Below are 13,095 nucleotides of genomic sequence, written 5' to 3'. Positions count from 1 at the left end.
ATTTTTTCCAGGAAGAAGATGCTAAAGGGAAACAATATCTACACTAAGAAAAAGGCGTATTTAGAGAGAAATTATCGGTTTTATTCGGAGAGATTATGATCAAATATTACAAATACATTGTTTACAAATAAGTTTAAAAAATCGATCCAGATCGATCAGGAAGAAATGATGAGACTGAAAAATATTTTGAATGCAAAAAAATTATGGTTAAAAATCATCACACTAATTTTTTGTGAGAATGATGGGAAATTTTCGTTTTTTCGTTTGTTGGTTACGAATGGGAGCTTCTTAGTGTTTTGGTGGTGATTCTGGCTCGGTCTTGTATTTTCCTTGGTACAAGCAGGCGTTCCATTCTTCGTTGAACAAAAGTCCTGATGGGCAAGCGATACATCCGACAGTTTGTCCGTGGAAGCAAGCGACGTATTGTCGTGGTTCATGGTCGTCTTTGATGTTTCCACTGAAGTGTGGTCCACGGCCTGGGCATTTGTCTGGGCAAGCGAAGGTGGTTGCTGGGTGCCATGGTTGTGTGGTGACACAGTCGTCTTTTCGGTTGTACAAACATTGGTTGCATCCTTCGCTGAATTCCAAAGACAATGGCCAGCAAGCTTGGCATGAAGCTAACCCGTTTGAGCATTGGAGGAAGTAGTGTGAGTTGTATGCACCATAGTAGTAATATTCGAAGTTGCCATCAGCTTTTCCTTTGCAGAGGGAGTCTGGGCATGGGACAGCAGGTGGTGTGGTACCAGTTTGGGTTCCAACTTCGAGGGAGTATGCAGCTAAAAGTAAGAAAGTTACCGACATTAAAATTGAGCTTATGTCTAAGACATCCACACAAACCTCTTTGAAGTTATCAAAGCCTGTGGCGTCTAGTCTTTATCAGTAATCAAAGATTTTGAATAAAACTTAGAGTCACCGAATTTGATCTTCTTGTATTATGCTTAGAGCAGTGACCAGTTCAATGCCTTACATATTGTAAGAAGAAAGAAATTTCAAGTAGAAGCGTTACAGAAAAATCGAAACTTACCAGCAACTAAAGCGAGAAAGATGGCAGCCTTCATTTTGAGTTTACAATTTTTTTCTTTTTGTTTGAAGTTGTTCTGTGTTCTTCTTTATCAAGTGAGAGATGATTTGAAAAATGTGAAATCAGGTTCTTTTATACCGAGCTTATTAGTTGTTGAGTTATAAAACCCTGCAATTAAATTCACATTAATATTATCAATCAATACATCATTATTATTTCAAAGTTTGTCTTTGAAGGCTGCCATCTTATGTAACCAGTTTATTTATGAGGAATCTTGAGATCTTGTTTGATATTTGGAACGATGGAGTGTGAAGAGTTGTTTGTGCGTGTCCAAATAAGAGACTATCTACTCTCCATCGTATGAGTTTCGAAGACCAATTTTTTAGGTTTCGATTGTGTTGTCAACCAAATGGGTTTCCGTTATAATTAGCCAATTAAATCTTAGATGGTAATTAACTTGTGAACGATTGGTTTTACCACAAATGGAGGTGATTTGGGTTACCTAACATCCTGAAGATTCACCAACTACATATATTATCTGTTTTACTTGCTATTGATTTTTTCCTTACAGGAACTGAGATTTTTGCTTTTTCATGTTCATGTAGTTCCGATTCAAAGTGCTTCCTTAAGAAGAATAGAAAAATCTTACCAATACTTCCTTGAATTGAAAGCTTATCAAATCTACAAATGTGTAGTCAGTGGCTGGCGTTGACTCTAAAACACACATTTTTGTAAATAAAAAATCTCTTGGCTCAAGTTGTTTCATAATGAGAGGAGTTGGATCGCCAATATACAAACCCTTCTCGCAGACCCTGTAGGATTTTTCGACCAATGGAGTTAAAAAATGGATTGAAACTCGATTGGCTTAATTTTTTCATGTTTTTTATTGCTTACAATTTAGAAAATTCATTGGGGATGGAAAAGGTAGCACATGTTTTGCAGTGAGGGTTTGTTTGATTATTTCAAGCGAGGGTAAAAAATGGAGTATTATTTTCCAATGGGGACGGTTTTTTTGGCCGATTTTTCCAGTGGGAGGGGGTTCCATCGGGGTCTGCGAAAAGGGGGTGTTTATATAGCATCGACTAGATCGCTCGTTGAGTGCGCTGTTTTTCCATAACCTATTATGAAAAGTAGCCAAGACAAGTAGACAAAAAAATCGACCCTGCCTTTGATGTGGGGAAGAACATTCAATAGTCCTGTCAAATACTTTCAGCTCGCCAAAATAAGAAAAGGAAAGGAATTAAAGTCTATTCACGATAAGTGTGCACTCTTTTTTCATTTATCTATAACTTTTGAAGGAATTCTTCAATCTTTATAAATTTGGTATCATTGGAAAGATATTAGTTAGTGGAACAATTTGAAATAAAAAAATCTTTAAAATGATACTAAAAATGAAGTTAAAATTGAAGAAGAAAAAAATGAAGATCTTGTAGAAAAGTGCTATAACTATCATTTTCACTGAAGTAAAACCTTGATTATCGAACGTCATCACTGTGAAAAAATTTCTCAAAAGTAATCATTCAGTCAAAAGATATCAAACAAAGTTATAAGCTAATTGACGTCTAAAAGCGCTGTTTTCTGCTGTTTTCTGCTGTTTTTTTGGGGTCAATCACTTATTAACTTTGTATCATAACTTTGTATTGAATAAATATCTTAGTGAAATTTTACACAGTGATGACCTCCAAAGATCAAAGAATCTCTCCAGTGAAAATGAGAGTTATAGCACTTTTCTACAAGGTCTTCATATTTTTCTTCTTCATTTTCATCTTCATTTTTAGACTTCTTTTGAAGATTTTTTTATTTCAAATTGTTCCACTCACAAATATCTCTCCAACGATACCAACTTTATAAAGATTGAAGAATTCCTTCAAAAGTTATAGGTAAAAGAAAAAAGAGTGCACACTTATCGTGAATAGACTTTAAATCGTTATACCGTGCGAAGTGAAAAAATAATGCCAATGCCAATTTTGATGTTTTAAAGTTGCAAGATAAATTAAAAGGATGAAAGCGTAATGTACTTTGATTTTCGTTCCGTATGGGAACATTTCATCATCAAAATCTGTGAACAATGAAAAATTGACGAAAGTCAGCGATAATTGTCAGAAAGTCATCTTCGATGAATATGCAAATGTATAGTTTTTACAAAGGGTAATTGAATTTCAGATCTTCACTGAAAATTTTGTATGTTTTTGTTTGATAGAAAAATGTACGTCAAAAATTGAAAATTAGGGACCTTTTTAAAACACACCCGGTACACCCTTGTTTCGGTATGCTGTCATGGAAATTTGAAGAATTCAGAATACACGTTTTCTGTTCACAGTTCTGGTGGGTATTCTTTTCGTTCATAAAAACATGTCATTTTTGGGTTTTCTAAAATTCTCTGTACAGTAGGCTTACTCTAGTGCTCAAAACCCTCAGATCATAATAGCATGGTGGATCAAACTCGAACCCCTGTCCCTTAGTTCGCTTTTTAATGATACTGATAGTGCTCAGGATTGTACTCAGTAAAATCAAAAAATGGTACAAGTGGCTCTGGTACGAGATTGGTCGTAGTCTCCAACCGAACGTGGACAAACTACTGTTTTGGCGCTCTCTTAAAAAAATAGGTTCGGGGGTATAGCGCGAGCGAAGCGAACGCTAAATTTTTGATTATTTTTTTTCCTTTTGACTAAAAAATGCTAATTTAGATAATGTAAAAAAGCAAAGGCGAGCCTAAATAAGCAAACAAGAGGCACATTTTCTTTTGCCCCAAAAAAATCAGCCACTGGGGGGGGGGGGGTTCCTGCTACGCTGCTAATACCTCGGATAGGATTGAAATAAGTAGATAGAGACGATATTTTACGTGGATAGCCCAGTAATCTAAGTAGGACCTTTAGACAGTATTTTTATCGTTTTCACCTGGTTTACGGCCAGCCACCTCGGATGTTTATAAGCGAAATAACAGAAGAAGGCGAACAGGAGAAGCGGGGATTCGAACTTCCATTGGTTACGGGCTTATTTGTTCGATCGGGCTGATACGACAGGGTTTTCATGTCCAATTAGCAAGTTTTTATTACCAATTTCGCGAGAACTGTTTCTTAGTGTATCATGTTCTTAACATCCGATAAAAGTTTTAGGAGAAATTGGTAAAAAATGGAATACAAGTTCAATCTAAAAGTCATGGTTTCGACCTTTTTGCACAATCAACCGAGAATTTTAAATTTTAAGGGCGATGATATGTTTTGAGTAGAAGAAGTTGATCCTTAGCTAAAGAAATTTTGAAAACAGCAAAAACTTCTAACTAGTAAATGTCATTAATAATCTATCAATAACAATGAATAGAACATTGATTAAAATATTTCCTTTGAAAGAGAGAAATTGGAAGGAAGAAAACCTGTTTACTACCGGCTGAACCCCAAAAAGTATAAAGCACAGCATGATATTTGATTTTATATCGAAAAGGGAGAACTCTAGTTAAATTGTTCCTTCGAATAAACATCCCCTCGAATAAATGTTTCTCCTAGAATCCTAAAAATTTAATAAACGCTCGGGCCGTTTATTCGAAGTAATACAGCAAGCTCTTTCTTGGGATGCATGTATAGTATTGCTATTATTTAGAATTCGGATGTATGGGGTTTGAATCCTCTAATTTCTAATGCCTATCAGTAAAAACATAATTGTAAATTTTGCCTTTAAACATAAACTCGACCTGAGTTAATAGTTTGGTCGAGAGAGTAATTTTGATAAGAGATAGATAGTAGAGGCACTTTTCATAGGAAGAAGTTGGATGCTTCATAAATAAAATTTAATTGTTCAAACATTGTTTTCTTGCACCACATTACTAGATTTACAAAAATAATACAGATTTTTGTTTTCTCTTTAAAAAATAATGTTTAAGGTTAAATAGAAGGTCGCTTTGATTAAATACCTTTTGAGCTAGCTTCTTACCAGCTCTCAAACGTTCATACTTATGATAAAATTCATTTTAGAATAAAATAATTTTTACAATGTAAACAAATCACCCAACGAAAACCACAAGCGATCGGATATTATTTATATATATAAAACAAAATGATATGTGCCTTTTTAATAATAACATAGCTATAATTAATTTAGACCCTCTCTTCAGGTCATCAAAATTTTGTACAATTTCTACAAAATCAATAATGAATAAATTACCTTATTGAAACACCTTAAAATGGAAATTGAGAAAATAAATCCAAAATCAGTTTTCGTCAAAATAAATTGCATTTTATGAAATTTTTTCAATCAATCATTAAAATCGACCCACCGAGAAATACTCCATTCATAAATTTATAAGGTTGTAATTACTTCCTTTAAGAGGGAAATCACTGTCAAGTCATTTAACTTTTTACATATGTATTAAGTTAGAAAATTGTCTACTCTGTATATACTACGATAAGCTATTTATAAATACCTATACATAAAAACAGCACCAAGGTAAAAAGTTAATTTACATTTGGAAAGTTACAACAATAACCCCAAAATATTTAACAACAAACATTTCTCAGATTTCAAATTAATGCAAACTAAAACAAAACAACGCGTAAAATCAACTTCGCAAGCGTAAATCGTAATATTTCATATAATTGATTTCCAAGACTGTTTCCTCTTGAATTGATTTCTCAGAAGAGTCTAGAAGTGATGAATTTTCTCGTCAAAAACATGTTTAATTTTTACAAACTTTCACATTTCGCGATACTGGATTTCATAAAAAAGGCAAGAAATCGCGAAATTCGAAAATTTAATCCGATTAAAACAACACACTACTTCATTATATTATTCACATAATGTTTTGGGACTTTAACGACGGAACACCTCAGTCCCATTAACTTACAAGGAAGAGGTGTCTCGAAATTCCACTTATTCGTATCAATATCATAACTTTCAACTGTGTCAAGGTATTGCCATGTGGAATCCCTACCACCTATAATGTAAATGGTATTTTCTGAGATTGCATAGCCTGCTCTCCACCTGGCAACAGACGCTGAAGCCCCTTGTGTCCAAGTGCCATTATCGATATTATAGATTTCAAGAGAATTGACACACTCTGAATTATAACCTCCACACACATAGATTTGATGACCATGAATGACGTTGGTTGCACCAGCTCTAGGGTTTGACATTTCTGCAACCATTCGCCACTCTCCATCGACACATCGCTCAACAGTTGCACATTTCCAACCACCGATTGAAAACAAACCATACTGGTTGCTTCCTACAAAACCATGACTATATCTTGCTTGATTCATGTTTGGAAAAACTTTCCAGCATCTTGATTCATCATCGTAGAATTCAACACTATCTAATGCATTATAATTCTCATCCAATCCACCACTAACAAAAAGTTTGTCCTGATAAACTGATATACCCAAGGATTTTCTTTTAAAATGCATGTGTCCCAAGTCTCTCCATTTATTACTCATTGAGTTATAGTGCTCTGTTGTGTTCAAAGGACCTTTTCGACTATTAAATCCTCCTGCAACAAACAGATCATTCCCAATTGATACTGTTCCATGATCGTGTCGTGATGTTTGCATTGGTGCAAGATGGGCCCAGTTGCATTCGTTTGGTAGAAATGCAAAAGAAGATACAAGGCAAGAGTTTCCATCATATCCACCTGTTGTCATGATTACAGTTGAAGTGTCTAAACAGTGTCGTGGTTGTAAATTCTCTTTACTAGCATCTAGGGTGGCTGAATCATCGACACACATTGCATCATTGGTAATCATCAATATGTTTTCAGGGGTACTCAGAGAAAGTGAATAGAATCGAGATGTAAGCATATCAAAGCATTGCCCACTTAAAAATCCAGTTCTTACACATTTGAAAACATCATTGAAATAATTAGATCTTTGCTTCCAATCATGATCCAACCATTTGAGGTATGTGAGCAAAACAAGATCTTCACTTTCAACCTGTATTCCATCACTTGATAGCACCTCTAAGATTGTATTATTCCGCATGCGAAGAAAGTTTTCATACTTAATTATTTTGTCAAAATTTTCTTCAATCATTTTCATGCACTTTTCTTTCAATTCAAAGCATTGGAAATGGGAAGCAATGTCAAAAATATCAAGAGAATTTGACAGCTGTAGAGCCTTCTCCAAAAATCTGCAGCACTTTTGCTTCAAATTCAACATCATAAAATAACTCGAGAAGGATAGAAAACCTTCAATGTTATGTTCATCAAGGGATATAAAACCTGTGTATATGTAAGTGATAAATTCCTTCGATAAATCTGTTTCACCGTAGATTGTGGAAAGGTCAACAATACCTTCATTTGTTTCTTTCATGTTTGTCTGGAACATTGCAGCAAAAACTTCAGAAGCCGCTGAAAGTATGACTCGATGAGCCAGGATCTCTTTACTCTTGAATTTAAGTAGCACATCTGTGAAATTTCCATCAATTTGGTACTGAGATAAGCTGTTAAGCAAGCCTTCTCTGTGCTGCTTATCAAATTTTGATTCTACCACGGCCGCCATCTTGAAAAGGTTTGTTTATGTTTTGAAAAATTTTTTATGAACGCCTTCTTTTTCCCGCCATAGGGCGTATCGAGTGTGGGCGTGACAATAATACACCCAATCCGCCTTCCTTAACGCCCACCGCCACAATAAATCATTGGTTGCCATCGGTCGAAACCACATAAAATACAAAATATTTTTGTGATTATGTTTTGAGTAGTAACGTCACAAATTTTTTATAGTAAAACACTGGCTTTTCCTGATTGCTGACTTGTGGTAATTACTTCTCTATTATCATTTTGAATTAGATTACTTGAATTGATATTGATATGGTTACATATTTGCAAACTTTTTATGTAAGGTTGATTTGTCAGGTTTTACAAATTTTGTCTTTTTTTTTTATATAAAACTCTTCTAGCTAAACAAAATGATTCATTTTAGTGACTGTGATTTCTCATTTTTTATTTACTGTAGATGCTAACCTTTATTACACAATGTACCAAATAACAGGTACCTGAACTTCTTATTACTGAAAAAAAGATGGAGAAAATCTTGATTCATAATGTTCAGGGTCAGTTAAGGAACATTTGGCGAGTTCCTGATGCTGTTGTAGCTGTACGCGGCTGCAATCAAAAAAATCATAACTGCACTCATAATAAAATTATGTTTGCGTCTATTTTTACCATTTTTTTGCCTAGACGATATAGAAACACAGTAAGTATAAGCAGACTTTGCCTTTAATTGGCTGTAAAAAATCTCTGCGTCGTTGGTAGAAATTTCTCCATCTTTCAACAATGATAAAACACACCTATTTAAACAAAACCACACAATCTCAATCAAACAGAATCGACGATCTAACCAGTCGAACCAAATCGAACGCAATCGACCGATTGAAATTCGATTGTCGAACATCCAAGCTCTCAAATATCACACAGTTAGTCACACTAGCGTCCCGCCAAAATGCATATCAAAGATTAATGCTGCGAAAGCGCTATATCGTTTACTTGACTCTCAAGCAAAAAAATGCGGCGCAAAACTTCTAAAGGGATTCATGAAAAAATAACCCGGCGCTTTTTAATGAAATTAACATTTTCAAAAACTTTGAGAAATTACCTAAAATTTGAGCCATAGATGAAAAAATTTGAGCCAAGCCAACCTTGAAAACTAATTTGAAGATCAACTTCCCAAGAAAAAGATCTACGGGGGAAGCGCAACCCACCTACATCCGCGCACCACCGGATAGGCTGTTTCCCGGAAATTTTGCCGGACCTCAAATAATGACCCATTTACATATGCGGAATTATTTTTACTGTAGCGTATAAACCAGGCCTTAAAAATCGAAGCGCTGTCTTGGGAGTTGAATAACAAATTTTGGTTGGTTGATTTTGACTGCTGCATGTTTTATTTTGTTTCAAACGTTCAAGTTTTAATTAATTATCTTGCGAACGTGATTCAGGTAACTCTCATCCTTGTTGTGCAAATACATCCTGTAGATGACTGATGTTGTTTTTTCTGAAAGCTAGATTTCCTAGTGTGACTAACTGTCACAAGCCAAATGAAATTACTTTCAATTTCCCGTAGAAATTATGCGATGAACAATCCAGGGGTCAATGAATCGACGATCGAACGCAATCAAACGCAATCGAACATCAATCAAACGCAATCGAATATCAATCGAATCTGAAAACTGCGGTAATATTCAATTGAGATTCGATTGCGTTCGACAATCGAATTTCAATCGGTCAATTGCGTTCGATTTGGTTCGACTGGTTCGATCGTCGATTCCGTTCGATTGAGATCGTCTGGTTAAACAAAATTAACTAGCGCATTTTCTATCTTTCTACTTCTTCATCTTCAATGAAGCTCTCAAAGTCAAATAGAATTAAGCACATAAGATATTCTTATAATTGTGAAATGTCGTTTGCACTTTCACTACGGTGGAGTGCATGACGTAACTCGCGCGGCGGCAACAAACTCGCCTTCAGTTGGCTGATCACATCGTTTTGGCGTTACCACCCTCGAAGCGGCGGGTCCCTTTATCATTCCGCAACTCTGTCCACCATTTTAAATGAGTTAACAATAGATCCAAAAGGGCGCCGTCATCAAGGAAGATCATTTGCTCTGGTCTCCGGCTTTGGGAAGTAGTAATGTTTTTGATTGTTTTCGATGGAAAATGGTAAGAAACTTAAGTTTACAAGTGTCATTTAGTTTTTGCTGGCTTATAGAATGGCAGGATTCTGGATGGTTTCCCTAACTGAATGTTTTTTTTTATTGTAATTTAGCAGCTAGCTACCGTGAATGAGATTGGATAACTTGCATGTGGAGGCTAACATGCTTAGCCCTCAAATAAATGAAATGGTTGGTCATTAAAATACAAAGTTAAATCAAAACAAAAATGATAGACTGCATAGTTCATTTGTTTTGAAATTTTCGCACTATTTTTTACTTATCTTTGAAATTGACCCTGCCAAAGACGCACTAAACTGTCCAATATTTTTGTGCAGTGCTGTTATACATTACAGATAAATTCTTGACACTGCTTGAAAATCACGTCAGGTGAAAAAACAACCCTGCCAACACGCACTGGACTTTAAAGGAGCAAAAGATTCCCAGACAGCGTCAATCAAACAAATCGAACGCCAAATCAATTGAACACAATCAAACCCAATTGAATAATTATGTATAAGAATAATAATTTGATTACTGTAAGTTGGTCCAATATCAACATCCCTTGTCTAATTCCGTCACCCTTCTTTAGAGAAAGGAATAATATGAAAGCTTGAATCACTTATTAAAAAAGGATTATTCTTCTCTGACCACTAAGCGAAGAAAAACAGTTTCAACCTTTCTATAAATTTCAGCTGATGAAAAGGGTGTTGGAACAATTAGAGGAGGGGTGTCGTATTTAGACCAAGTTACGGTACGTAATATCGAATATTACCCAGGATTTGCCATTCAACTGCTTCGATTACGTTTGGTCGTATTTGATAATGTAGATCACACTCAATTGATTCAATTATATTCACTCGCTTCCTTGTTTGCTCTCGTATGTACAGTACTTTTGTGCTCGCTCTTATCCTATTTTCTGATGGCTTATTGGCAATCGCCAAAGCTGTAAAGGGTTAGGCTGATTTACAGCTTGGTAAAACCATGTGTTTCCATTTCAAGAAATTTCATCAATGGCGCAAGAAATCAGCAAAAGAAACAAATAAAGGTCAAAGAGAAAAAATTATTGTTTGCCAATCTTGGGGATTTCCCAAACTATAAATTAGGTAGGCGGGTTTATGAAGACTCCTCGGATCGGCGAACATGATGCCGTCATCATACACAGCAATCTCATTGGTTGAAATTTAAAAGAGACTTTCCGATGGAGTGAATTACGGAAGCAACTGAGAAGTAGAGACCACTTTTGTTTTTATTGCAGATTTTGATATAAAAATTGCATGGGGAATACTCCTGTCAATGTGTATTATGTGTCAACTATGTAAGCATTTTATTGTTGGAATAGAAAAGAGAAAAGAGGTAAGTCTAGCCTAGCCTAATTGTCAGCTTTCAGGGGGCGTAAAAAGAATGCAAGAGCTTATTTGTATCAAAAGCAAAACACATGGTATTTACCAAGCTGAATTAATTGCAATCAAACTTAACAAACACAATTGAGATTTGTCTGAGATTTGATTGGGTTCGACAATTGAATAGCAATTGTTCGAACTTGTTCGATTGACACCGTCTGGAGATGCGAAATGTCAAATGAGAAACTTTTTACCACGGACAATCCAAACACTGGAAAGGTCATAAATTAGTCTGGTGCATCGGGTGCACAATAAAACGCTAAGAAAAAATTCCAGTGTCAAAATTTTGGGTATTGTAATATACTGGATAAACACCAAACAGTTTTGTCCGACATGCATAGTTTGATAATAATTTTCAGCATTGAACTTTCCAGTTCGTCAGTTGCATCGTGTGCGAAAAAAGGAAGTTTCAACACCAGAAAAAGTTTTCTTGATTGACACACTGGACATTTGCGTCTGGTGGTTTTGTAAGTCTGGTGCGTTTTCTTGTTGTTCTTTAAATACAATCTGCCAAACTAGGGATACCTAGCACCTTAGCTCAAGAAAAATTGTTTTTATCTATATATTCATTCCATACTAAGAGGTCCTAGTAACCTTTATTTGTACATTGTTTTGGGTGTAGTTTGTGATTAAAATTGGTCAGCCACTGGCTTTGGAAACTAGAGTTGTGTAAAATAGTTCTCAAATTAAACCATAGATAAAAAAAAGCACATTCAAAACTTTAAGATAAGCAATTCTACACTCTACAGTTCTCCAATCGTTGTGTGTGAAAACAAGGAAATGACTTTTTTCAAGCTAGTTTCAAGCCAAAATCATGAGCTTCTGAAAAATCTACCACTGCTAGTAGTTTTTGTTCGCTAAGATCTATCTTAGCGAACTTGGAGATCGTAGATCAAACAAAGCACATTTCCAATTCCTAATTTGCTTGCGGACAACAGTATTGTTTTTTCCTATCACCTTTTTTCTAACCATTAAGTGATGAGTGACATGCTTTTTATTTGATTTTTCCTTCTCATTATGCTATTTTGCTTGTGCTGGACATTATTATATTTTTTTTCTAGTTCTATTTTTATCTGAATCTAATAAGCAGGTAGGTCCATTGACTCTAAAACGCATAACATCTTTTGTTTTTCGCAACATCAACTAAAATCTAATCTTGCCTTTTTAGCAGGTATAATTTATTTATGGTGTTTATTAATCAACTTGTTTTTATTATTTGCTTGCTACCTTTGTTCAGTTTAGTTTTCATTATACCACTGTTTTTATATGGCATGAATGGGCAACCATTCTGGACCATTTGGTAGTGAGGTAATTGTGTAACATGATTGATAATGACTATGTGCAAAATTTATTGGTCAAGTTAGTATTTTAGAAATCGGTACTAAGTACTGGTGGTGGTCCTAATTGAAAAAAATATTTTTGCAACTTTGTATCAAGGGACTAAATGGTGGTCTCAATACCAAATATGAGGTATCATACTCAAAATCCTGAAAAATCACAAAAAATTTCTTATTATAAGCAGTCTATATTATTATTTCTTACCATTTTATTAGGATGTTTATTACGTTTAATGTTTATTAAACTTTTGTTTTTTGTTTTTCCCTGTTTTTCCCTGATTGGTGTAATTATCGTGCAAATTTGGAAGAGACATGCCTAATACCCTGTGGATTGATATTACAAGGGCGGCCCAGAAAAATTTTAAGGGTAGCCCTTATTTCTGGACCCATTTATTGAAAACCTAGGGTAAAACCCAAGAGCTCATTTTTTATGGAAATTTTAAACTCATTTTAGGCCAAAACCAATTATAGAATCTGAAAGCTCTTGAAAAACTATGTAAAAGACTTTTAAGCGAGTATGTCCGATTTCTGTACTGAACGGGAGTTATTTGATGAAGAAGTGGTGGTTTCCCCCTCATTTTGGTCATAAATCGCTTATAAAATGACACTTCTACATCAAATAACTCCCATTCAGTACAGAAATCAGCCATACTTGTTTAAAAGCCTACGTCACAGTGGGTTCGACTGACAATTCCTGCATTAAT

At 35.1% G+C, this 13,095-nt stretch overlaps 2 protein-coding genes across 2 annotated transcripts; both read right to left on the bottom strand.

Annotated features, from left to right (window-relative positions):
* Nucleotides 1-59: 59 nt before the first annotated feature.
* Nucleotides 60-1,141, bottom strand: LOC136814286 (uncharacterized). The gene is made up of 2 exons (XM_067070810.1): nucleotides 1,025-1,141; nucleotides 60-776 (listed from the first exon to the last, which is right to left on the bottom strand). Exons 1-2 carry the CDS (start codon nucleotides 1,056-1,058, stop codon nucleotides 289-291), a joined length of 522 nt encoding a protein of 173 aa, XP_066926911.1. The 5' UTR covers nucleotides 1,059-1,141; the 3' UTR covers nucleotides 60-288.
* Nucleotides 1,142-4,810: 3,669 nt separating this feature from the next.
* Nucleotides 4,811-7,514, bottom strand: LOC136814276 (kelch-like protein 3). The gene has a single exon (XM_067070800.1). The coding sequence runs from the start codon at nucleotides 7,504-7,506 to the stop codon at nucleotides 5,788-5,790; it is 1,719 nt and encodes a 572-aa protein (XP_066926901.1). The 5' UTR covers nucleotides 7,507-7,514; the 3' UTR covers nucleotides 4,811-5,787.
* Between the last annotated feature and the right edge of the window lie 5,581 nt (nucleotides 7,515-13,095).

The sequence above is a fragment of the Clytia hemisphaerica genome, unplaced genomic scaffold (assembly GCF_902728285.1).
Source record: "Clytia hemisphaerica strain Z4C2 unplaced genomic scaffold, Clytia hemisphaerica genome assembly, whole genome shotgun sequence".
NCBI classification, from domain to species: domain Eukaryota; kingdom Metazoa; phylum Cnidaria; class Hydrozoa; order Leptothecata; family Clytiidae; genus Clytia; species Clytia hemisphaerica.
Note: the sequence above shows the minus strand (reverse complement) of the source record. Positions and strands in the feature narration are given on the sequence as shown.